Raw genomic sequence first — 26,294 nt, 5'->3', positions numbered from 1 at the left:
CAGGGCTGGCTGGGAGGGAGATCACTGCCATGAACCCTTCACTGCTTCCACTGCCAGGACTTATTAATAATAGAGCTTATTGATCTCAAAGCTTAAGGTTGGAGGAAAACAACTCATTATCTCAGAAACATTAGGACTCTTGCCCCAAACTATATGGGAACCGTAAGCATCTCAGTCACACGTTGCAGACCTGCTTATTCACTTATTTTTCTAGGAGTTTACTATAATTAACTAGAGTTTGGAGTTATCTGGCTTGGAGAGAGGGGGCGTAGAGGGAAGGAGGGGGAAGAATACCTTGGGAGAAGAACAGCATAACTTTTTCACTAACTAATACTCTTCAAGATTCAGAAAGTTAAGTGAAGATATACTTCCAACCATTCATTCCCTCAACAGACATTTACTGAGCACCTACTACAGACCAAGTACTAGCTTGGTGCTGGCTAAAACACAGTCCCTTCTGTAGAACAGATTATAGTCTAGTAAAAGAAATAGATGGTAAACAGATAATTTCAGTACAATCTGGTAAATGTTACCATAGGAGATAAGCACAGAATATCATAAGAACGCAGAAATGAGGATTCAGCCTGGGGAAGGAGAGCAGAGAAGGCTTCTCAGAGGAGGTAAGTGTTTAACATTTAACATGATTCAGAGTTAGAGGCATTGTGCATTAATGGCATGGTGCATTTAGGGAATTAGGGGCATTCTGTATAGCTGAAGCCCAGGGTGTCTACAGGAGAGGAGCCAGAAGAGGAGGCAAGTTTAGGTTGGGTCTAAATTATGCTAGCACCCCCAAGAGGCTACTTATCTCCAAAGATGTCTCATGTGATCAGGCCTTGGGCAGTAACTGAGATTGCAGGTGACTCTAGAGGTCAGAGCCCAACATACAAATAAACAGACATGGAAGCCCTTTTTAGAAAAGCCAAAAGCAATAGCAGAATGAATTTTCTATGATCTATTCCCTTTGGGCTGAGCATTAGGATAAGTCGGAGAGGGGAAGCAAAGCTAAGAAAAATTTCACTTAGGAGGAAGCGTAAATCATAAAAACAGGGTTGCCAACTGCAGGGACATTCTGTGGTGGTCTATCTCTGCCCTAATGTCTTTAGGCCTGCTCTGCAGTCCTCTGACAAAACTATCAAATACTCTCTGTGTGCAGGATTCCTTATTAAGCAGCTTGGAGCATTAAAGAAACTTGTACCTGCAATTCTTTCACTACCCCATCCTTAGCAGAAGGATGGTAGGACCACATAAATGGTTAAAGGCATGGGTTTTAGAACCAGACAGGCCTGGGTTTGAATCTTGGCTCTGCCACTTCTAGGCTGTGCACCTTAGACAAATTGCTTAATGTCTCTGAATCTCAATTTCTTTTCTGTAAATGGTGATACATACCACACAGGGTAGTTGTTAGCATTAAATGAAATCCTATGTTCAAACTACACAGAGCTCCACTGCCTTTGTTCAATGCCTGGTACTTAGGTGCTCAACAAATTGTACCTATACTTAAAATACTACCTGATATTGGTATGCTGCTTTGAACTTATCAAAGCATTTTTAAATTTTGAATCTCATTCATAACAATAAACCAAGAGGCAATCAGGCAGTGTTACCATTTTACAAGCAAGAACCGAGTAGTTTCCATTCCAAATGACTTCTACAAAGCCGTAGGTTAAGGGAAAATTGACCTCATTTGACAGATGAGGCATGGTGCCTTTGCACTCAAAAAATGTTGTTGGATGAATGAATAACACAAGTCAGCAAGCTGGACAGTGTGATGATTGCTGATTCTAGGATACTTGGGTACCATATTTCCCTCCCAAAGCAGGGATGGACAATGAAAAGGGAGCATAATGTCAGTAGGTGGGGAAGGTAAAAGGTACATGACAGGTCAAATAAGTCACAAAGGGTTGGGAGCTGGGGAGAAGAGACAGCATATTAGCATATTTGCTTGGCTGTAACAGAGGGTCTGTGTGAGGAAGGAATGAGAAATTAGAGTGGTTCAATGGGCAGTTTGGGGAGGGTCTTGAAGTCTGACAGAATCAGAGAGTCAGTCTATCAGAAATTATTAATATGCTATTATTGAGTTCCTACTATAGACCAGGCACTCCAATTGGTAAAACAGGAAATAAAGATAGTGAAGGTTTCTAAACGAGAAAGAAATAGTAGTCTCTGAGGAAGATGATTCAAGCAGTGGCAAGCAGGATGTCCTGGCAGTCAGTTAAGCCTCTTAGTCAAAAGGCCTTGAGCAAAGGCAGGAAGCCAATACAGAGGAAGTGGCATCAGAATCTGATGATAAACTGGTGATAAGCTGGGCAGTGCTGGAGGGTGGGAATAAGGAAGGAAAGGGAACTAGCAACTGTTGTGAGCCTACTCTGTGCTGGTCACTTTCACAGGCCATTGCATTCACTTTCACAGTCTACGGTAAATATAATTGTCTCTGTTTTACAAATGATGAAATCAGGACTTACAGGGATTACGTAATTTGGTCATGTTCATAAAACTACTAAGTGGTGAAACTGGGATCTGAAACCAGATCTAACCCCGAAGCCAATACTTTTTCTACCACTCATTGCCTCTGTGGTGAAGGAAAGTAAAGTCAGAATAACTCTGAGATTGTGGGCCCAGCATACAGGAATACTTTACAAATGTGGACAGTGGTCAGCAAACCGGGAGAGGGGACCTGTCCGTAAAGGAAGGGTTCACGTTTTTTGTTTTTGTTTTTTTAATGAATTCTGACCAAAATTTTAAAAATATGTATGCAGGTGGGGTGATATCCAAGTAGGAATATCCTATAAACAGCTGGAGATCTACGGGGAGAGGGGAGAAGGAGAGAGATGGAAGCATATCGGGAAGTCGCCTGCAGGCAGGTATTACGTGTCTGAAATGTATGACGGGATGAACTCCTCTATGGAGTGGGTGCTGGAGTTAAAAAACAAGGGGCACAGGACTGAGTTTTTTGGGAATCCCACAGCTAATGTTTGTGGGGCAATAGAAAAGGAAAAAAAAGTAACAGGTCCCACCTACACCCACAGATGGTCACATGCACAAATGGCAACTCTGGGCGTAGGTGCTTCCCAGGACCAGCTGAGATGACAGCCATTTCCCCATCATACTTCTATTCCATTCTTGAATATTCATTTTTCAAGGCAAAACTCAAATTTCCTCAACCCCTACTAGAATTTAAACTCTTGTTCATCTCTGTAGTCCCCATAATACTCAGCATGTTTGGCCCATAATAGGTGCTCAATGAATATTATTTTCAGCTGAACTGAACAACGAGCGAAAACAACTATTTGAAGACAACAGTTAATTATTCTTTTTGAGCCATATCTTCCTCATTAGTGAAATTGCATAATCATTGTTAGGATTAAAAGAGACAGGTAGGTAAACCAGGTGAAACAGTACCTGGAGCATGATTGTTCATTAAGTGGTAATTATTATCATTAGCTGGCAGCAACCAGGGACGTGTGCATGGTAAGGGATGTTAATTAATCATAACTTGTATCCTCTTTTTTTCCCCCTAATAAAAGAAGGAGATTCTTAGCAATCTAAATTTGGTCCTACAGGTGATGATTGAAATGACCTCACAGTTCTGATTTCCAGTTAGATAGCAGGTCCACCTGCATGTTTTTATTTTCACTGAACTCTCTAATATCCCACTGCTTGGCAGCTGCTTTGGGAGGGAAATATGGTACCGAAGTATCCTAGAATCAGCAATCATCACACTGTCCAGCCAATCACATACAGAAATCACTAGTCTCTAACACAAAATCACCTTTTAATAAAATGAAGTACCAGGACTTCCTAATGGAGAATTCTCTCTCCTCAGCTGAGACCTGAGGCAGGATGAGGAGACAGAACAAAGACTTGGCTTCTGGAGGTGCAACTGTGTGAAAAGGGCCCTGGATTTTCAATGACCTGTTCCCTTTATCACAGCATCTCCCTCTTGGTCAGCAACTTTCTCCTCACCTTTGGGCTTGAATGTGCACTGAATGCCCAGAGTTTATGTCCTAGGATGAGGACCCCAAGAACAGAGCCAGCTGTGGGCCAGCTCCCATAGGGCTCGGCTTCCCTGGAGGCCATGCCAGGGGACCCTTGCTGCCTGCCCCTCTTATGTCCTCTGTTATCCAGTCCTCAGATCACTGAGAGGAGCAAAGCCAAGTCTTTTGCCTTCTCTTCTCAAACCCAACCTCTTAGGCTCTGCTCTCCGCCCCTCACTCCCCTCCGCCCCTCCCCCTCCCCCCTTTTCAGGGCATAAGGGACCTTTTCTATTCGCAGGGCCTAAAGAAGCTGGTTGCCAAGGTGACAGGAGCAGGAACAGCAGGGCGCTTGCCATGGGGAGGGGCTTTGCCCCCAAACAGCTGTCAGTGGGAGCAGCCCCAGCTGGGACTAGAGGGTTTGCCTGCGCTGAGAGGAAACAGCTCCCAGGAGAATACATTTCTCTCTGTTGTACAAACCTCCCCTCCCCCTGCCCCCAACAAGTCTCCACTGGTTCCTTTCCCTGGGGGCAGCCAGCCAGCCAGCTCAAAAAATGCTCCAATAACAAACAAAAAATGCTGTCTTTCTCACACACGCACACATGGACTCACAGACATGCGCACACACGCACTCTCCTCTCCAGCTTCCTGATCCGTCAGTTCATTCACAGTGGATTGGATGGGTAAGAGGCCAGAAGTTGCCTCTGCCTGGGGAACTGTGGAGCCCAGGACAGGTGCTGCTCCAGCCTGGCCCCCACTCCCCCACCCCAACACTACTCCAGGTCATAAGGGCTATTTCAGCCCTTTTTTGTTCCAGAGGCCCTGAGAGGAGATGTCATGTTCAAATCTCCCCCAGCTGCCTTCTATTTTGGAGGTGGGGGTGGGGGAGTGGAATCACAGGGTTTACTGAGAGGAAGGGGGAGAGTGAAGAAAAGAAGAACAGGAGGGGACCATGGGAGGCAGGAACAATGCAAAACCTACTGAGATGTGTCTCTGCAGAGAGGGTCTTTGTAGTACTGAAGCTCACAGCTGCTCTACAGAAAGTTCAGTGGAGTAACTGGTCTCTGTACTAGCCAATGTACTGTTAGCCCCAGGTCACACCTAGGCCTTTGGACCTCAAGCCTCTAACTCACCAACTGGCAGCTTACCAGGCCCAAGAGAAAAAACACCTACACCAAACTCTGCAATCCCCAAAGCTACCTTAGAACCCCAGCTTCTTTGAGCTTTGGGTCAGGAGCAGGAAAGACCTAGGGAGCCCCAAATTACTGTAAGGACTGAGAAGGGGCAGTACGGTTTAGTCATTATTTAAAATCACAGGATTTGATCCAGACAGGCCAGACATGGAACTGAATCACAGTTCTATCATTTACTACTTGTAACCTCAAGTGACAGATGTAGTTAACTTATGTAGTAAGTCCTTGGGTAACCTCACTGAAACTTCAGTTTTCTCATCTATAAAATGGATAATAACACCCATCTTACAGGGTTCTTGCAAAGGTTAAAAGTGGTAGTATACATGAAAAATGCCTAGCATATTATCTAGCACACAGTAGACACTCCGTAAGTGCTGGTCCCCTTTCTGCCACTTTTCTTGAGACCTCGGAGTTAACTAGTAGTCTTAGAAGAACCTGAGAACTGCCCTTTCTCTTAAAGGATCCTTGGAATTTTAGGGGGCTGGCTTAGATTTAAGGAAAGATTACATTTTGGACTGGGCAGGAATGGAGTTCTCAGGAAACCCTGAGGCTGTGAAGTTGCTCTAGGTTGAATGAAAAGGTAGTGGAAATGCTAATTTGGTATCTAGTCCAAATTGCCCTCAACTCACTGTAAGATCCCAGTCTTTCCCCTTGTGAGTCTCAGTTTCTTTTCTCATAAAAGGAAGGCACTGAACTAATCTCTAGAGGGACTAATGCCAGGCGTGGATGAATAGGGACTTGGAGTCACAGGGCAGTGAGGCCTCTGTAGGGACATGCCTTTTTTAGCTCAGCAGGGACTGCTGGAAGGCAGTGACTGACCCTCTGGCCCTGGGTTAAGTTCCGAAGCCCTGAAAAAGTGAATAAAGTTTAACTCAGTTTCCTCCCAACTCACTGCCATAATACTCTTTCTTCTTTCTGTCTGAAATACCTTCCCTCATTTTGTCTGCTGAGAAAACTACCCAGGCTTCAAGACTCATGTGCTGCTTCCTGTGTGACATCTTCACTGGCCCAGGCCACCTGGCATAGAGATGATCTGTGCCCACACTGCACCTCATACTTTATTCCTATAATAAAACTGACGAAATTGAAAGGATTTGCTCATATATCTGGCTCCCTCCTTTTGACTGCACACTCCTTTAAGTAAGGAACCATCTTCGGACCATTTGGGAGATGTGACCAGGATGATTCTCTCTTTAATGCAGAGCCAAGTGGTCCACCACTATATTTATTTCTGTGCTATAACAGCTTGGTCTTATTCCCTGGGCTAAGTCTGGCTTCTGGGATTCTTGGCAGATTTTCTCATGAAAGATTGCCTACAGTAAGCAGTGCTAGGAGAATTTTAGCAGGCAGGGGAAAGAATCTAGCCCCAGGGACTACTGATTGATCTTCCTAGCAGAACTTGTCCCACAAGAAACAGCTAGATATTTTCTTAATCTGCTAGATTTATTCTCAAGTGTCACTTCCTTGGCAAGCCTTTCTTGGTTCTGCTCTCCAAGCTTAGGTAGCTCCTCAAAGCTCCTACAGCACCCAGAGCTTATATATATGACAGCATTTATCATACTATATTACATTCCAAGTGTCTGTCTCCCCCACTAGACTGTGCTCTCCCTGGAGGTCATGGTCCAAGTCTTATTTATTTCTGCCCACCCAGAATTGGCCAAGTGTCTGGTCAATATTACTCCAAAATAACTATTGAATGATGAGAAAATAAACTGCCCACTTCCCCATCTCCCTGTGTGGTTCTTACATGCTTCTGGCTAGCCCCTCCCTATCCTTTTCCTTGACTCTTAAAAAATTTGAAAGTAGTCCTATTGCCAAGCCCCCATTCACTCAAGGTTAAGCCCTATGGTTATATATGCTGAAATTCACCACCGAGATTCATCCATCATGAAGAAAGACTCATTTATCCAACTTACACAGCTTCCTTCTTTAAAGCTAGAAGCATGAGACAGAACCAGGAGCTGATAAACATCTCAAGATTGGGAGAGGGGAGAGAGACAGGTGGCTGGTATCTTAGCATGTCTATGGGAAAAAGGAAAGTTTGCAAGTTACCTCCCAACCCCATTGTCCTCTTGAGTTTTCTGGGATAGGTTCTTTCCTCCTGGAGCCCTTACCTGGTGCAGTGAGTGGGTGGGGAGCCACAGCAGGCACCATGCGGCTGAGCCCAGCCCGGCCCTCCATGCTCCCTGGCACACTGTTGTTACCATCTCCTTTCTTGAGTGGCTCCATCACACTGTCAGTTATGCCAGGCTTGGTACCTGCAGGGGAACCCTGAGCAGTATTTCTGCCCTGCAATGGGGTAGGCAGAGGCTGGCTACCACCTGGTGTGGGTTTCAGGGCCAAGCTGGGCAGGACAGGCTGAGTGGGGGTGGGACCCGAGGCTGCTGCAGGTGGTGTCTGCTGTGTTCGGAGAGTCAAGTTCTGTACCTGAAAAAGAGGGGTCTATGGGAGTCCGGAGAATGTAGGTAAGAGCAATGCCAACATATAACTAAGAGAGGGAAGGAGTCAAGGATAGATCCAGGAATGGCTGAATAGGATAGTGGGTTACAAAATCAGAGAGAAAAAGAGAGAATAAGTTAGGGGTTGAAAGAGGAACCAGGAACAGGTGGAGTTTCTAAAAGAGGCAAGACAAGACTGCTGGTGACTGGATCCATTAGCAGAAGAAATTGAATTCTGAGAAGGGATTATTGCCTAGGCTGGCGCAGGCAGGAGCAGGTAGGCCAGGCTTTCTCTCCCTTCCATTACCTCCCCTCCTCCCCCAAACACTCAGGAGCAGATTCATTCTACTGAGAAATGTAGCAGGACATGGGGCTTTCCATGCTGGAAAAGGCCAGGGCAGAAGTGAAAATTAACTGACCAGCGAGGGAGACTACCAGGCAAAGGACTATCTTGTTCTTGGAATGAGGTTAACAGCAGGCCTTTCCAAGACAGAGCAGCATGCTTATTCAACCTGATCCGTGGTGCCCTCTGCCGGACACACAGAGGTTGTGCCAGACTCGAATCTGAAATCTGGTAATTATGCCACCAAATACTCTATCCACTCCCAGATCCCATTCTGTAGATGGGGATGGGAGAGATGGGAGCACGAGGGTGTTCCTCTCCTCAGCTGCCTGTGGAATCTTGACACCACAATATTTATGTGCTCCCAGTACAAGGTAGGAACCCAGAAATATCTTTGCTCCCTCTTCTGGATGCTTTAGGGATACTAGCACGTGTAATTAGAACAGGATGTTCCACTTAAAAGGCAATAACAACAAAATAAGTTATACTGGGACAGTGCAAGGTGCAAAAGGTAGCACTGACCACCCATCTGGCAATCATGCTTGCCTCAGCCTGCTGCTCTCTGACTCCTAACCTATGTTTGAGGGAACAAAACAGAATCAAGAGGGGCTGAGGCATCTATGGGAATGAAGGAGCAAGTCTGGAAGCACTGGGATATCTTGTCTCCCACCTGCCCTACTAAAAGGTCCCAACCTTTCAAAAAATGTCAAGCTCCTCCAAGCTTGCGCCCATCCCCAGGATCAATACCCCTATGCAGGGGTGCCCACCTCCCCATGCCCTCCCACAAGCATGGGATCCTCACCTGGGCGGGGGTGGGGGGCCGGGCGGGGGAGCCAGTGCCGAGCTCAGGCTGCACAGTAGCGACGGTGGCCGTGGGCGTGAAGATGAGCTGAGGGGACAAAGGAACAGTGCCGCCTAGGCTCCTAGCTACCTGCACCAGGTTACCTGGCTGGGCCTGGAATCACAGGAAACAAGGCGCCTTTTATCTGCCCAACGTGGGCTCAGCCACAGGACAGAACAGTTTAGCCAGGGAACAGACATGGAGGGAAGGCTAGGGAAATAGAATAGGGAGGCAGAAAAGGGAAGGAGTCCAAGATACTTCCTGAAGGTCTCAAGAGGTCTGTAGAATCCTACCCAAGCTGGGGAGTGAAGGGGGTGAGTGGAGGAGAGCCACTCAGGGGTTGTACCAAAGTCAAGTTACTTCAGAACCCTCTGTGAGGAGCTCATCCTTGAGGGGGCCAATATTGCTAGGACACCCTGAAGTCACTGTCTCAGTATCCTGGGGAGCTGGACCATTTTCCAGGCCTAACCCACTCCTGACTCCAGGGCTGAGACAGAACAAGACTGTCCTCCAGAAGGGATCAAATTAGATATATTCATTTGGTCATTTTCAAGTGAAATTCAGATTTGGGGGCACAGGTGACTGGCACGGCACTTGTGCCTGTATCTCCTTCTGTAGGCTGTGGCTATATAGTGTTCTCTGTGTGACACCCCAACATCTGGTGAGGTCTAGCTTCATGTCAGTGTGTATATGCTGCTGTCTTTACAAGATGCCTTCCCTAGAACTGTGTGATGACAGACCTGTGCCTGTTCTTCCATATGTACACACCACTTTGGGGAGGGAGGCTGATAGGCTGCAGGACCCTGGTTGGGGCATTTAGATAGGATGTAGGAATGAGGAAACTGAAGACAGACAGGTTTGAGCAGTGTCAGAGTGGCTGTCCCACTTCCCTAGAGAAATGGAAGTCCAGCCCACGCTAGTCCTGGGAGTGGAGACATGCCTCAAATGAAAAACTCAGAACCGAGAACCGAAGGATGGGAGTCAGACCAGAAAAGATCCAAGTGTCAAGTTCTGGCTACAGGAACAAAGGGAGGAGTAGGACTGTATCGTCTTCAGGATGGCGTGTCAAGGAGCTGAAGGAAGAAATCTTCAGAGTGGGAAGTATGAGATATGACTTACAAGATTTTGAGCCCAACGTTGTTATTTTCCCCAGGAAATTCTTCTAAGTCCTAGGAACCCACAGGACCGGTACAAAGGAAGATTCTAGGCATACATGTCCAGGGCTCATGCCAGCTTGAATACACTCTGCCTGATCGAGCCCACCTGATTAACAGGTGATGCTGGGACAGCAGTGGAAGCAGCTGCATGTTCTGAAGCTGGCTGGCCCCTTCTCACCCAGGCTGAAATACACCTTTGCTCCTGAGCTAGTGGTGGCCAGTCTCAGCAAGAACTGTCACAGTGGGATAAGACCCCATGTCTGTGGAGTACATGAATGTCTGTGAGTTTGCTTATCTCATATGTCTGAGACCCCTACATTGTCTACTCTAATTAATTTGAGGGTGAGGGGGACTAAGAAGAGGACAATTCTGTCTCACTCTAGGAGGGGAAGGAAAGGAGACATTATGGGTAACTTTCTCTATTTCAGCCTGGAACCCCACCCAACTTCGAGTCATTGAGCCTATACCAAAGTCCCTATTTAGCCCTTCCAGGCCCAACCTTCTTTATTCTGTTCCACCCCTTATCTCTTGCCCCCGGCCTCTTGTGTTTCCTTCCCATCCTTCTCTAACTTCCTACCCTTTTCTAATCTCCCAGATCCCAACTTCTCTGCCTCTGTTCTCCTGGCCCTCCTGAGCCATGGCCCAGGCTGTGGGTACTCACCATCTGTGCCCTTAGATACATCTGTGCTTGGCTTGCCGTCAGGGCTGGAGATGTGTTGCCCAAGAGCACAGCCTGCTGGGCAATGCCTGAGGCTGTTGCTGAGTTGACACTCTGAGCCCTGCTGATGAGTTGGGCTGCTGTTGGGGAGGCTGCCAGATTGATCTGATGAGAGAGACACGCAGTAGAAAACAGGAGGTCCTGTTGGTCAACTGTGTGTCCCCCTCATCTGTTTCTTTCTCTCCCCTTCTTCTGTTCCTTGGTGGACTCAACCTTCTTTAGGGCCACCTCTGGTCCTTGGGACTTGGCGCTTCCCCCAGTACTGCCCCCATCTCTGGCTTAGGTGCAGAGATGTAGGGTTGGTTGATCTAATGAGGAGAGAACTAAGCTATAAATAGAGAGCTTCAATGTTGGAAAGAAGACAGGGAGTTATTAGTGTAAAGTATTAGTATAGAGGTTTGAAAGAGGCATGTGCTTCTTTTCTGGCATGGTTCTACATGGCTAAGAACACACCACAACTGGGTCTGGAAGCTGACCGGTATTTTAGGCAAGGAGGAAAGAACTGGTCCCAGAGCTGTGGGCTCTGCCTGCTGCTCCCCATCCTACTCACCGAGGATGAATGGGCTGGGACCTGTGCAGCTACACTGCTGCCTGGAGAGCTCCCTTGTCTGTTAGCCACCAGGCTTGCCTAGAAAAGAACAAACCTATCACTAGGGTCCCAGATCTCCCACGAATCCTTCCCCAGACTCTCACCTTCCAAAAGAAGCATTAGGGAACAGTGGTAAAGAGAGTAGCCTCTGGAGTCAAACCACCTGGAATCAAATCCCCATTCTGTCACATCTGTATAACAAGTGCCTTAGGTTCCTCTTTTATAAAATGGGGACAATAAAAGTATTGACCTTGAGGATTGTTGAGAAGATTAAACAAGGCAATGCATATAAAGCACTTAAATGTAATCATTCAGATTGGTAGCTATTATTATTATCCAGGATTGCCAGCTCTCCTCAGCCCTCTGCTCCAAATCTCTATCATATCTGGCTCATGGGTCCCCTGGTGAAGAGTTTTGGTACTCTATGTGGAATGTCTAACTTGTTTCCTTCCCCTCAGCCAGCTTCTTCCCATCCTTCAAGTATCAGTTTAAATGTTACTTCAGCAGATAGGCCTTCCCTGACCACCCAATCTAGAGGAATCTTCCTTGGTATTCGGTCATAGCAATCAATTCTTTTCCTTCAGTGTGCTTATTACAACTTAGATCTTTAAATGTTTTGTTTCCTTGTCTATGTTGGTTTCTGTTACTTGCTGGCTCCCCACTATGAGTTCTAAGAAGACAGGGTCCACAATACACTCAGGACCTGACATGAACTTTGGCATACAGTAGGTGCTCAAAAATTCTTGCTGAATGAGAGTTCTTCTCAGCCACTAGGAAGAGAGAAAAACCAGACAGACAAGCTCAATGGACAATGCCCTTCTCTGGTGAACACCTCTTTGGACTCCTCAGTCCCTTCCCTTGTAGAGCAGTGGTGTGGAAAGGGGCTCTTGCAGCACTTCTTCCTCGGATTAAATGGGGTGAGCACCCCAGCTGCTCTACTCAATAGATGTGTGACCTTGGGTAAGATGCTTAACCTCCCAGAGCCTCTGCTGCTCGTCTGTAAAAAGGAGATGATGACAACAGCACCTAGTTCACAGAGGTTCTGTGAGGAGTCCATGAAAGAATGCATGTACAGCTCTGTGCAGAAAATCGCTGTGCCTGGCACACAGTGCTCAATAAAGGTAGGAGTCTTCTCCCTTTTACCACTATGGCTACTGCTATTACCATCAGCACTTGTCATTACTATGAATCTTACCTGCTGCACAGCCGCCAGGCTCTGGAGCTGGGCACTGCTGAGGTGCTGTTGCTGAAGCGCTGCAGTCTGCAGCATGAGGTGCTGTTGCTGTGCAGCATACATCTGCTGCAGGTACTGAGCTGCAGTGCTGGGTTGCCTGTGCAGGGCCTGCTGGATCACCTAAGCAGGGCGGGGAAGAGGGGAAGAGCAGGTGCAATCAACCAGTCTTACAACACATGGACTGTAGACCCACTCCTCTGTGACTATGTCTTATCAACCCATCTCTCCCTCAGAGCCGAAAGAAGGACATGTGAATTTGTGACTTCGGCTGTAACCAATTCCCACTCTCCAGGGAGGTAAGTTTAGACAACTACTTGCAAAGCTTTAGAAATTCCTGCCTTGTCTATCTTGCATCTCTCTTCAGTTCATGCTCCTTTGCTCCTCCCCAACAGGGTCTGCTGCTATGTCATCCACCCCATTATGGAAAGTCAAAGTTGCTCCAACCCACTCTCAGGACATTAGGGAGGCTCAGGATGAAAGAAGTCCTTCTAAGCCTCCAATGGTGCCATATCCCATGCCAGGCTTGTTAGGCACTCCCCTGCCCCTGCCATTCTTCAGCCAGACATTAAGTTGATTGAAACACAGGGAAGATGATGATGGAGGGAACCGAATCTTGACAAGGCAGACAGAAGAAAGGGGGTGGGAAGAGACAAGTCAGAAGGAGTGCCTATGCCAGATTCAGCAAAGTTAAAACTTATCTAGAGGTAACACCCTTCCCTGCTGAGGCTTCAAGACTTGGTGCTACTTCCAAGATTCTGCCCACAGCTTCTGAGAATATTGTCAGTCCCTTAGAAAAAGATCCTTTTGTCCTTGCAGAGCAGGTCAAGGCTACAAAATGACACATTTTTCTTACTCTAGCCCCTTTTCTCTCTATCCCTCCCTCTCTTTAGTTACCATCTCTCATCCCCTGGCATTACTGTTAACTCCCTCTTTCCTGATGGGATTGGCTGAGCCACAGTCTCCTGGGAGTGACAAAAAGTTGCTCTTTGAGTCTCTCCCATTCTCCACTCCCAACCTGTTAAAGCCTCTCCCAACCACAAGGAACAAAGAAAAGTGAATGTCTTTCTTCCAGCCCTGAGATCCTCTGTCTTCTTCTCCTAAGTCCTGGAGACACTTCTCCTTCTTTTTTCCCTCCTTTTACCTAGCCACCTTCCTGCTGCCTCTTCCCAACTGATGCCTTTCCCTGAGCCCTGGCAGAGCTTTGGCCTACTTCCTATCCTTATCTCTGTTGAGTCCCTGGCTATAGAGCTGCTCCAGACACTGGGCCTTCCCCCAGGCAAGCAGCCTCCAGTCTCGATCTCCCCAGCTTAGTGTGATTTCTAGAGCTAGTAGCTCTAGGACAAACCCTCCTCTGGGTTCTATGAGAACAGACTGACATCACTGATTCTCTATGGGCTCTGGTATCTCCCCTGATATCCCACCCGATCCAACACTTCTACACATTTCCCTCAGATACCACTCCTTTTCAGTGTGTACTTTCTCCTCCGAGGTTCCTGTTTTACATCAACTCAGTTCTTTTTACTCCCTGTCCTCCCCCAAATTATTTCTTCTTATTCCCTTATTCAGGCCTTTCTATTTTCCTTACATTCCTAAAAGTGACCTTCACAGCTAGCAGTAGATGAGATACTGTGACACTTCCTCATTAGAGGATGTCAATGAATGGAAACAGGAGAACCTGGAAATGGTTCTGCTTGGCTGTGGAAAACAACCTTGGGTCATTCCATTTGCCAGAGCAGAAACCTCAAATCCTTTTTGTCTAGAGTTGTGTTGAGTGGTAGGAGGAGGGAAGATCCTAATGTCAGCTGACGGAAACGAGAGCTAAGATACTCATGCACGAGAAGACCAGAGGAAGAGGCTGGAGGCGGGCAAGAATGGGTGCAAGAAACATGGCTTTAATATGAGATGGAGATAATTGGGAGAGGGAAGATTCCAGAGTGTCTGATGGCGTCTTTTTTAGCTAGATTTTTCAGGTCCTCTCACTTTCTGCTGTGGCTTCTCCTTCATTCATTTATCTGGGCCTAGGGCCAAAGTAGGATGAGGTCACTTGTCTAATACATCCAAGCTGTAACAGCAAAGTTATTAGAGTAAATAGAGAGACTAGTTCTTGGCTGCTGCCTCTCTTTACTGCCTGTATTATCTGGAAACCTCAAACAGACATGGTAGTGATTAGGAACACAGGTTTGGGGTAAGAATAAGATTCAGATTTTTTGTCTTTACCTGAATGACCTTAGAAAAGTTACTACTTTCTCTGAGCCTAGTTTTCTCAACTATAGAACTATGTCTGATAATAACCATTCTCAGAATCAGAGGAGGAGAAGATAAATATGCAAAATGCTTGGTACAGTGCCTGGCACATGGTGGATGTCAACAGGTGGTAATGACTGCATTTTGGAACAGTATGTAAATCAACTGGAAGGCTCACAGATGACCCTTTGCACCTTTGCAAACCACTGCTTTAGGGAAGAAGGTAAAACGCTTCTAAGACAAAGGGTTGTTTTGGAATTCCTTCTTGGTGCTCTCTCTTTAAGAAAACTTGTTACTTACTGGCAATGGTTATTTAGATAGTGGGTTTGGGTCACGGCTGAGCAGCTCCCAGTCATTTTTTGTTTGTTATTTTTACTTGTCTGCCCCTTACGCTTTCATATACCTATCTTCCCAAAACCGCATTCTGGGATCTGAGTCATCAGGTAAGAAAGGAGCTTTTCCAATCTGCTAAGTATTCCCCCTCTCCCCAAACTTCCTTGACTGGACACATCTAGCATAATTTCTTCTCCTCTAAATGTGCATAAATATATATCCACTAGCCTACTCCCTTATACCCATTCTAGATTCAACACAGGTTATTCCATCAGACCATGCCAACACTCCCTCCTGGCTAGCTCTGTGGATGATTAAAAAATACAATTCCTGGACCAGTTGGAATCTTACCTGCACAGTCTGCCGGTCGGGAATACCACTGTACACAGAAATCTGGGGCCCAGCTGGGCGGCCGTTTCCACTACTGCTGCTATTGTTGCACCCACTGCTGCTACTGACCCCGCTGGTACTGCCAGCAACACTGGTGCTGCTAGATGTATGCGGAATGGGCAGATCATTCTCCATGGCCTATAGGGTGGCACAGTCAGGGTGTTTGGGTGGCAGAAGAGCAGGGAGATGCTGGGAATGGAGAGGCAATAGTGAAATGTTAAACACTTACTTGAGAATGCACACATATGCTTCAGCGTTTCAAATGGCCTATGGTGAGGCCAATTCAGAACTAAGGTCTCCAGACACACCTACCATCAAAAGGACAGGGCCAGGCTTGGCTCTCCAGGAGAGATTTGAAATCAGGTCTGCCTGATTCTAAGTCTATATTCTATTCATTCTGCTAGAGGAAGTAGATTTCATCTAATGTTCTAACAGTGATTTTAGGGATCATTTCATCCCATCAATCTCTTCATTTTTGGGATGGGGAAACCGAACAAAGAATTCATGTTATTTGCCATATTTATACAGCCAGCTAGTGAAAGAAATGGGATTAAAAACCTAGTGAGAATAGAATGAAAAAAAGAGGCAAATAGGGAGGCAATAAAATAAATGTTTATTTTGACTGCATGTTTTTCAAAGCCAGAAGAACTTCAAGTATGTTTGAAGTCTGTTTTCTTTATTAAGTACTTACTGAGAGCTCTCTGAATCTCATGCTGATTGAGCAATGTGGTTAAAAGCACAAGTTTTGGAATCAGAAAGACTTGGATTTGAGATTTGGCTCTTCCACTAACCAGCTGGGAAACTTGTCATGCCACAACTTCTCCAAACTTGTTTCTTAATCTATAAAATGTGACAGTATATGAATTGTCATGAAACTCAAGGAAAAGACTGAAGCAGTATTTAGCAGAATGTCAAGCACACCGAGTGCTCCGTCAGTGCTGGCTGTTGACAGTTATTAATATTGTCCCCAGCCTGGTTCCCATTGTCCTATTTCAATAGATCAATACTCTTCCAAGGTGGAATTGGCAGCGCCTCTTGGAACCTTCCATCCCATTCAGGAAGGAGTGCCAGAAATACCTTCAGGGACCTCCTATCATGTAAGTTCAGACCTGGAAATTGCATATTCCCTTGAGGCAATGAGTTTGCAAGTGGAGAGGGGTTGGGAAGGAAGGAAGGGGTGGTGGGAGTAGCACACCCAGATCTGAGTTCAATTTCCTCTCTTCTTTCATGCTATTCTTAAAATCCTCATTTTTTCTATATACAAGCTTTACCTTCTACCCATTCCTTCCTACATCTAAAAATACCATTTCTTTGTCACCCTATCATATACAATCAATGCTCTGCTTATAGGTTATACCAATAAATGAATAAAATAATATGATTTTTCACATAAAGCATTGATTAGTGCAAAGGATCAAAATAGTCATTAATGTCAAGTTGTCATCTCCCCAATGCTGCTCCATTTTGAAGTTATCATATGTTCCTCAGGCTGCCTTCTTCAGACTGGGTGGGTTTGAAAAAGGTATGAGTGTAGACTAAAGGACAAGAACACTGGGGGGACAAAGATATCTGGGTCATCTGCAACTGAGTTGTAGTTTGGAGGTCTCTGGCTTCCAAGGCAGTGTAACAGCCTGCAAACTGTGCTCATTACCTGGGTCCTTGAGCCAATTTCCCCCAGTGTAAGTATATCTGCTTCTACTGCCACAGGGCAAGGCCCCTGTCCAGGAATTCCTTTGTCCTGTACTGCACTCAGTTCTGGACCTCATTGTGGTTATTCATTTGTTAAGGATGCTTATGATAATAATGGTGATGCAGGAATTAATGAAACAGCAAAGTCAACAAGAAATTCCTGTTCCCTGCCCTGTTGAAACCCAATTCATGTTCTCGGGTGGGAAAGGTAGGCTGGGTAGAAAGTGGTAGAAGGCACTGACAAACTAGCTGTAGAGATGGGGCTCAATTAAAATTTTAAAGATCATGAAGCAACAAATCAGTAAATGAGAGTCACAGTCAAAGACGAAATTCTCCATAGAATTCCAAGGTCTTCTCTTAGTCAAATGCCTGCCTCCCTTTCCCAAATGTTGATCAGCATTGGCTTTCAGTTCTTGCTTTTCATTCCACCTTAGGAAATCTCAATTGAAGTACTTACAAACAAAAAATAAAATGGGAAAACAGGGCAGCAGCTACAGCAAATTAAGAGGATAGGAGAAGCCACATCCTGCATGATCAAGCCACAGCTCTATTCATTTTCTTCTTCTGCAGCAGTTGGGGCAGAGAAATAAAACAAGACAAAATTCTAAAGAGAGGATGGTATTTCTTTATAGATAGATTTCAAGATAAGGACAGCAACTGCTGTCTACCCCATGCTGGGGAGAGAAACTTACCTTAAGATAGGGACACAGGCACAATGCATTTCCTGAACTCTCTTAGTGTCTCCCTCCTTCCTTCTGCATGTTTGCCTTTCCCTTTCTCTCTTCACTCCCTCATTTTTGGCATCACCCCCTCCACCCTGTCTTTTCAGTCTCACTAGTTTTTATCTCCCCCTCCGGCCTGGTTCTCCCACTCCCGTTCCTGTCCCTCTTCCCTAGCCTCTTTCACACCTGCGCTCATGCTCCCGCCCTTTGATCACTGAAGTCTAGCAGCTGGGTTCCTGACTCTTGCCCCAGCTTGCCCCACCCTCTTCTGTGCTCACATATTCACCTCCATTATTCTTTGACTCTCTTGATCACGTGCATGCTAACCCCCTCGCTCTCTTGCCCTCTTGCCCTCGTTTGATTGATCCTGACTGCTTGCTCTGGCTTTACTCTAATGAGCTCTCTCCCTCATTTTTGACCTCTTGGCTCCCTGCCTCTCTCGAGCACTGGCTCTCCCTACACTCTTCCGGCCCTGCTTGCTCTGGACCAACCTCACTCTGTTCTCGCTAGCTCCCTGGCCTTGAGTGCTCTAGTTTATTCTCCTCTCACCTGTGCTCCCTCCTGCTCAAGGATCTCTCTCCCCCAGCCTGACTGAGCCCGTCCTCTTTCACTCATGTGCATGAGTGTCCTCTCTCTCCACTCCCCTCTCTTACCCTAAAATATGAGTATCTATTGGGCACCTACCAAATACAGGGTATTTTTGTTAGGTACTGGGACTAGGAGAGAGGTAGAATACATGAATCCTGACTTCAAGGTTCTTGACTTTTGGGAGTATATCAAAATTTTGAAGCCTAAGGCCCCTTGCTCCAGAAAAAAATGCACAGGCATATACAAAAATGTACTTACAATTTTAGATTTTAATGGATCTGTTGAAGCTTGTCCATTTACTCAAAATTAAGAAGCTCTTCGCTAAACAGAGGTTGGGCATACAGTACAAATTTAAAGATGAAAATAATATTACCTATCATATGCTGACTTACACATGAGTGGAAGACAACATTTGCTCGATTTCAGAAGAATGAGGTGAAATGGCCTGAAGTCCAAATGGCCTGTGTTTTTGGACACTTTGCCATTTCCCACCTCTGTGGTTTTACTCACACTATTCCCTTCCCCTAATATGCCTTCCTTCCATTTTTTTCACTTGGCCAACACTTAGATTGTGTCAAGACAACTTGAGTTTCTTCTGTGAAACATTTGCTGACGTCACTTCCTCTAACTCTTCTCCTCTCACTTCCTTCAAACTAGGTCCCACAACACTCTGTACTTACCTCTCTCCTAGCATTTATAATGTAAAACTACAAGAAAGTGATTTGCTTATGCTTCAGTCTTCCCCACTGGGCTCTGAACTCTTGGAGAATAGGGATTGTGCCATATTCTCCTGTATATCCTGATGCTTCATTTCATAAATGTTAATTGAGCAGAACTGTTTGGAATGTACCATCCTCCTCCTCATCTGAAAGCTCAGCTTAATTTCCATTCATCCACAGAATTCTTCCCAACTACTTTAACATGAACTCTCACAATTATACAGAATCTTCCATATCAATGGTGTCTATACTAACAATAGTGACTATTTATTGAGCACCTTTATTCAGAAGAATAAATTATTATATTCAGAAGAATATATTATTCGTAACCTCCCTTATGGTGTAACTATTATCATCCCAATTTTGTCAATGAGAAACTTATCGAAGAAACTTACCCAAGGTCATCAAAGAACTGAGATACAAAGCTAGGTCTTACTCTAAAGTCAGTGCTTTTCCTACTACACCATCTAAGACTTCACCTGTAATCTCATCCTAAGCCATTATTTCAACCACATTGGGCAAAGTCCACATCAGAGCATACTAGATTTTCAGAGGTAGAAAGGAGCTGAGATCACTGAATTTAATCTCCTAATCATTAATTAACACCTGTTAAATACTTTATACTTACAAAATAATCTCTTTTTCTCTCTCCCCAACCCCCTTCTCTTTCTCTCTATCTCTATCTCTATCTCTCTCCACTATATAGATTAAATATAAAGGATAATATGCATGTGTACCCACCAAAGAGTTTAAGAAATGGAAAATTACTATAATTCCCTTCATTTTTCCCATGTAAAAATTGAGGCCCAGTTTTGGGGGAAGTGACTAGCCCAATATGATATGGCTCCTTTGAATCTCCTACATTGCCATGGACCTGGAAGGTACTCCCAGAAAACCTACTAGCCTCATGTTGGTGAGGACTTACCAGAAAGTTGGAATTTGCCCTGAGGAGAAATCAGAAGCTAGGGTCCTACTTAGGAGTCACTTTCTCACTGGTCTTCTAATGGAAGGGAACTTGAGTTAGCAAGAAACAGAATTAGGGAGAGGGGAACAATACAGTAGCTTTCAGACCTTTTCTTCTACAGTTCCAAGCTTTCAGTACCTCCCTACTCCCACCTTCCTTCTGCCTCAAAGCTCTGGTCTGCTGGAAAGTAAAAGAGGCTTTTGCAGTCTCATTGAGGGCTACTGAGGTATCTGAATCTTTTAAACTTTCATATCCAGGCTTTAAGCATTTTACCCAGCCTCATTCAATTTCCTTTTAATTCCTACTCTTATTCTTCCCTCTTCTTTCTAACTAGTTCCTTATTTCTTCCCCAAGGCCATCCATCTCTGTGGACGCCTACTATGAACCACAGCCAAGTCTGATTAACGGGTAATATCCAGAACTGGAAGTCTTCTTTTCTTTGGGTTCCAACTCACTGTATGGTTTTGTGTGAAGCTCTGAAGGGCTTACTACTTTAGTCAACTCTCCCTAGCAACCACAAGGGACCACTCTGAAAGATGTGCTGACTACAACTGGCTTGGACAGCGATATTACAGGTCTCTGCTGCCCACAGGGCCTGAGACCAGCAGCTGGAGAAATGCTGATGGTTCTGCCCCCCCAGGAGCCGCGAAGTCTAGGAAACACTAGACTTTTGCCCCCAGGGTCGGGGAAATCCATTTGCTGTGGATTACAGCTGTGACAGAGATCCAGGGAAGCAGAGAGAAAAGATACTGAAAACAGAGCTCTCCAATCTGGCCTAAAGCCCCAGGGTAGAGTGAGGTGGAGTGTTTCCTAATGGAATCAGAGATTGACAGGAAATGAGAGGTCTAGTCAGCCCGACAAAGGCTGCTGGTGTTATCAGTCCTGCAGTGGCTTGTGTGTGGAAAGTTTTAAAAAGCAGGGTAAAGGTGCTCCTTCGCTAGGGCTCTGCTTCTCCTCTTTGGGTATGTTTCTGTCTGAGGCACAAGGCAATAATAGCAAAGGGGTTCAGAGTCTTTTGATTTAGGGAACTCAGGAGACCTCCTTCCACCTCCGAATTGCTAGATTAATATAAATATCTGATTTGCAGCAGTATAATTATGCCTCTGGTAGCAGTCTGTGGCTACTGATACATTTGAAGTGGTTCAAATGGATATAGTTCAAGCCTCTTCAAAAAGTTCCCTCCCTTTCCCCAATCCTCTGCCTGTCTCTAGAAACTAAAGAAATAAATGAAGGGGCAGAATTGAAGGATGAAAAGTTAAAGCTGATCATACAGCCTAGCAATCAAAGTAAGAGTGATTTCATCATGAAAGAGAACACCATAAATCTTAAATGAATAAACATTTTCTGAAACCTTATAGTTTTCTTTATAATTTATAAAAGGCAGACCATATCAAGTATTTATATTTCAAAGTGGTGTTGGAAGGCTGAAGAATATGAGGAGGAAAAAGAAGCCTTTGACCTCTTTTAGGAGACATAGAGTTAAAGCCATGTTATGCAAATATGCTGAGTGGTGACTGTGGCTCCGGGATGAGTTTGTCTAGCTTCAGTCTCATTGTCAAGGCAGGACAACTATACATCCTCTATCTTCCATGGCAGGGTCGGCAACCTTTCTCTGTAAAGTAAAATATTTACCAGGTGGCAAATATTTCAGGTTTCGTGGGCCATATGGTTTCTATCGTGACTACTCAAAACTGCTGTTGTAACACAGAAGTAGCCATAGACAAGATGTAAATGAATGTGTGGCTGTGCTCCAATAAAACATTAGTTATCAAAAAAAGTGGCAAGTTGGATTTAGCCCATGGTTTATGGACCCCTATTCAATGGCAAACTCATTTTTATATATCAGTCACATGTCTGACAGTGTAGCTTTAGCATATTGGTTAACAGCATGGGCTTTAGAGCCAGAAAGACTTGGGATCAAATTCCCACTCTGCTATACACTAGCTGTGTATCCTTGGACAAGTTATGTTATCTTTTGAGGCCCCAGTTTCCTTAGGAGTTAAATAAGATGGCAGTCCCCTTTTTTGCATGGATTAAATGAGATGTCTGTAAAGCACCAAGCACAGTGCCTGGCAAATAGTAAGCAGGTGCTAAATGGCGCGTGTGCAAGAATCACAGCCCATTTTATCTGTCTAAATTCTGGTCTCTTTTTTAAAGGGCAGTTTTTCCAAGAGGCTATTTAGGAACATAAGAGCCAGTATATATAGGGATTAAGAATGTATGCTAAAGAGCCAGATGCCTGGATTTAAATTTCAGCTTCCTGGTGGTGGGACCCCAAGGACGTTTCCAAACCTCTCTAGGTTTCAGTCTCCTGAACTGTAAAATTGGGACAATAATACCATCTTGTAGGGTGGTTGTGAGTATTAAATCAGCTAATACTTGTAAAACAGTTAAAACACACTTGGCTCTTAGAAAACTTAACAAATGATAGCTGCTATTATTATTTTCTTCTACATCATCATCATCATTTGACATTATTAAATGTTCTTCAGCCTTTACTCCAGGGCTTAAACTGAGATGCTATTCTACTGGTTTTCTAGAAGACAAATATATACACACACTTAGGTCCAATAATTATGTTAAGTTGGTGCCTAGCTTTAAGCCATCAATTTCTTTAATCTCCCAGCTAGCCATCATACAGCATTTCCATTTCCTTTTTTCTCTCATTTCAAACCTTGTTTAATACTGAACCTGAATAGCCTAAAAAGGCAAAGTGAAACCAATGGCAAAAAAAGGGAGGAAAGACTTAAAAGGCAGCCTTGTTAACATAACAGAGGGTCTCAAAGTGTGGTTCCTTAGGAACTCCCCCAAAATGCAAATTCTAAGGCTCTACTTCAGACCTACTGAATAAGAAATTCTGGGGCTAGGGCTCAGCACCCGGGTTTTCACAAGCCCTCTGAGGGATTCTGATGCCCAGAAAGTTTGAGAACCTCTATTCCAAGGGACTCCATTATCAACCCTAACATAAGATTCTGAAGTGACATCACATTTATGATATAAAACAGCCATAATGAAGTTTCTGAAAGAGGGGGCTAGAAGTTGGGGAGGAGGTTGGATGGAGGAGAGTTACCATAGTTTCTTCCCTGTTGAAAATCCCAAATACCTCAGCATCAATAGGGAATCATGTTGGCAGCAATCAGTTTGGAGATCATCCTGCTTCTCCCCAGCCTCATCCCGTAACACATCCCCACATACAGCTTATTCTCCAGCTAAATTGAATTATCTGAAGCTTCCTAAATTAATCATACACTCTGTCTCCATGTCTTTGCCCACAATACTCCCTCTGCCTAGTCTGCTCCTTCTGCCCCTCTCCATCTCCCTAGCCAGGTCCCATTCAACCTTTGCAAATCAGCCACAATGTCTTCTCTTCCAGAGGGTTCCCCTGTACACTCTAGCCTGGATGTAATGCTTTCTTCTGAACTTTGATCACACATCAGCTCATTTTCTTTACTGGGCAGTGACTCATTTATATTTAGATCCCTACTGCCTAACATAGTGCCTGGCTAGCAACAGCAAATACTTGTTAAGTGAGGAGTGAATAAAGCTTGAAGCTCTACTGGTAGATCTCGATCTACTGATGAGAACGCCTAGGTTAAGATATTGAAGCAACCTGTGGAAATACAATATTATCTGAGAAGGTACCTTGTAAACTATTAGCAGCCATTAACATCTTTACTCAAATTTGCTGGTCCAGATTACTCTCATACAGATTTTGATTTGGGAATGGAGAGAGAGGGGAAAATGAAAGGTAACAGGTACTGAGGTGATTGGTATGGGGACTGTGGTTAAGACAAAGAGTAGATGCAGAAGATCCTGGTCAGAAAGCCTGGGTTCAAAACCCAGCTATACCATTTCCTAACTGGGAGAGTGATTCAACAGAATGAAATGGGGATGATAATACCTCACCTTGTACCTCAAAAACCTTTTTAAAAATGAGACAAAATATGTATGAGAAAGCATTTTGAAAACAAAACTACAGAAATGCAAAGTATGAAAGAGGGAGCTCAGAAAAAGGGATAGAAGTTCAGTACTATGAAAAACTGAACAAACATCTCTCTAGCATAGCAATTATGAATGCAACCCTGGCCAACTCATTTAACCTCTCTATATAAGATACAGAATAGTATTTCATTGGTTTGTTTTAAAGAATAGTTGATAGAAAGATTCAGGTGTTCTTTTTTGCTTTTATCTTTATTTTGGAGTAAGGAAAGCTTCAAAAATTGATTCTGGTGATGAATGCACAAATGTATGATGGTGCTGTGAACAACTGATTGTACGCTGTGGATAACTGTAGGGTGGATGAATATATCTCAATAAAACTTTTTTTTTTAAAAGTAAATGAACAATGGGTGGGAGGAGGGAAATGGGATGCTTTGGATGTTCTTTTTTATTTTGATTTTATTTTTTGCAGTAATGAAAATGTTCAAGGATAGATTGTGGTGATGAATGCACAACTATATGACAATACTGTGAACATTGTTTCTTTGTACGCTTTGAATGATTGTATGTTACGTGATTATGTCTCAATAAAATCGCATAAAAAAAGAATAGGTGAAATAATGAATTTTAAACATTTAGCACAACTCAGACACAGAATGGAAATAGAGTAGGTTGGGCTAAGGTAGAAGACAACTTTTTTTTCCCCAGAAAAAAAAGATACTATAATGTCCATCAATAACCTCAAAGTTAGAAAAATCTTTGTGTCTAGTGAGAGATCAAATTCTTCATGCCATAATTTCAGTCAATTCTTTTTTGTTTAGTGTTAGTGGAGCTATGTATTTCTGGGATTTGGACATAGAAATCTTAGTAGCTGTGCCAGTTTGGATGTATTACGTCCCCCAAAATGCCATGTTCTTTGAAGAAATCTTGTAGGGGCAGATGTATTAGTGTTGATTAGGCTGGAATCCTTTGATTGTTTCCATGGAGATGTGACTCAATAAACTGTGAGTGAAATGTCTGACTGAATAATTTCCATGGAGGTGTGGGCCCCGTCCATTCAGGGTGGCTCTTAATTGAATATAAGAAGCTCAGACGGAAGGAGCTTGCTACTGCAACTTACAGAGACATTTTGAAGATGGCCACTGAAAGCAGAATTCTGCTGATGCTTTGGAGGTACTAGCCCAGAGTTTGCCCCCAGAAGCTGACACAGAGACATTTTGGAGAGCGTCATTTTGAAACACAACCTGAGAGCAGCTAAGAGTGACATTTTAGAGAACTGCAGCAGCCTAGAGAGGAACATCCTGGGAGAAAGCCCTTTTGAAACCAGAACTCCAGAGCAGACGCCAGCCACGTACCTTTCCAGCTAACAGAGGTTTCCAGATGCCACTGGCCATCCTCCAGTGAAGGTACCCGATTGTTGATGCCTTACCTTGGACACTTTATGGCCTTAAGACTGTAACTGTGTAACCAAATAAACCTGCTTTATAAAAGCCAATCCATTTCTGGTGTTTTGCACAATGGCAGCATTAGCAAACTGGAACAGTAGCCAAGGCTACAAAAAAAAAAAAGGCCACTATAAAGAGCTCTCCATACTAAAACTCTCCACAAAGCACACATCTACACATAACTACAACTTCTAGAGCTTGCCATTTTCAGCCACTCCATCTCAGCCTTGAATTGACCTGATGTTGGATTAAACAGTGGTTAGGCAGTTTTTCTGCCACTGCTACTTCCTGGCAAGCACAACTAAACCATAACAGGGTTTAGTTGATTATCAGAATAAGGGCATGGGAATTTATCAATAAATTCTTCATCAGCGTTCTTTTATCTTCTTCCTCTTGCTCTACCCCTCCAAACTGGGCTATACCTTAGGCCCACCAGTGGCCCTATAGGTATCACTTAATTCTTAATAGCACTGTGGTTAATGAGTTTGCTGACTTCTATGAACACTAGCATCTAGAGTGTCTTGGACAAACAGGGACTATATTGGGGTGACCTGTTTTCTTGCTACCATCTGATCATGCTCCACTCAGAGTTTATTCTAAGAGAGTAGCCTTCCTCCCTTTGAGTTTCCCTTTATATCCCCTGTGAGTAGATTAAGGGATGGGACTTTATACACTTTGATATGCCAAAAAGACACAGATCACCTGGATAGAAGGGGTGTCTCCTGTCCTGAAGACTTTTCGTTTTGAATGTAAATGATCTTTAATCTTTTATTAGGA

The 26,294-nt window shown here is 44.4% G+C and overlaps 1 protein-coding gene across 3 annotated transcripts in view; it reads right to left on the bottom strand.

Annotated features, from left to right (window-relative positions):
- PHC2 (polyhomeotic homolog 2) overlaps positions 1 to 26,294 on the bottom strand; it is a 134,783-nt gene that overhangs the window by 37,591 nt on the left and 70,898 nt on the right. The window contains exons 2-7 of one of the 3 annotated variants that reach the window (XM_037827800.1): positions 15,413 to 15,640; positions 12,446 to 12,604; positions 11,212 to 11,289; positions 10,605 to 10,766; positions 8,748 to 8,900; positions 7,279 to 7,591 (exon numbers count right to left, since the gene is read on the bottom strand). In XM_037827800.1, the coding sequence (XP_037683728.1) occupies positions 7,279 to 7,591; positions 8,748 to 8,900; positions 10,605 to 10,766; positions 11,212 to 11,289; positions 12,446 to 12,604; positions 15,413 to 15,586 (1,039 nt within the window). In that variant the 5' untranslated portion in view covers positions 15,587 to 15,640. The remainder of the gene's footprint in view (positions 1 to 7,278; positions 7,592 to 8,747; positions 8,901 to 10,604; positions 10,767 to 11,211; positions 11,290 to 12,445; positions 12,605 to 15,412; positions 15,641 to 26,294) is intronic. The other 2 variants (XM_037827801.1, XM_037827802.1) reach the window with 2 other exon arrangements.

This window comes from Choloepus didactylus, chromosome 2 (assembly GCF_015220235.1).
Source record: "Choloepus didactylus isolate mChoDid1 chromosome 2, mChoDid1.pri, whole genome shotgun sequence".
Lineage (NCBI taxonomy): Eukaryota > Metazoa > Chordata > Mammalia > Pilosa > Megalonychidae > Choloepus > Choloepus didactylus.
Note: the sequence above shows the minus strand (reverse complement) of the source record. Positions and strands in the feature narration are given on the sequence as shown.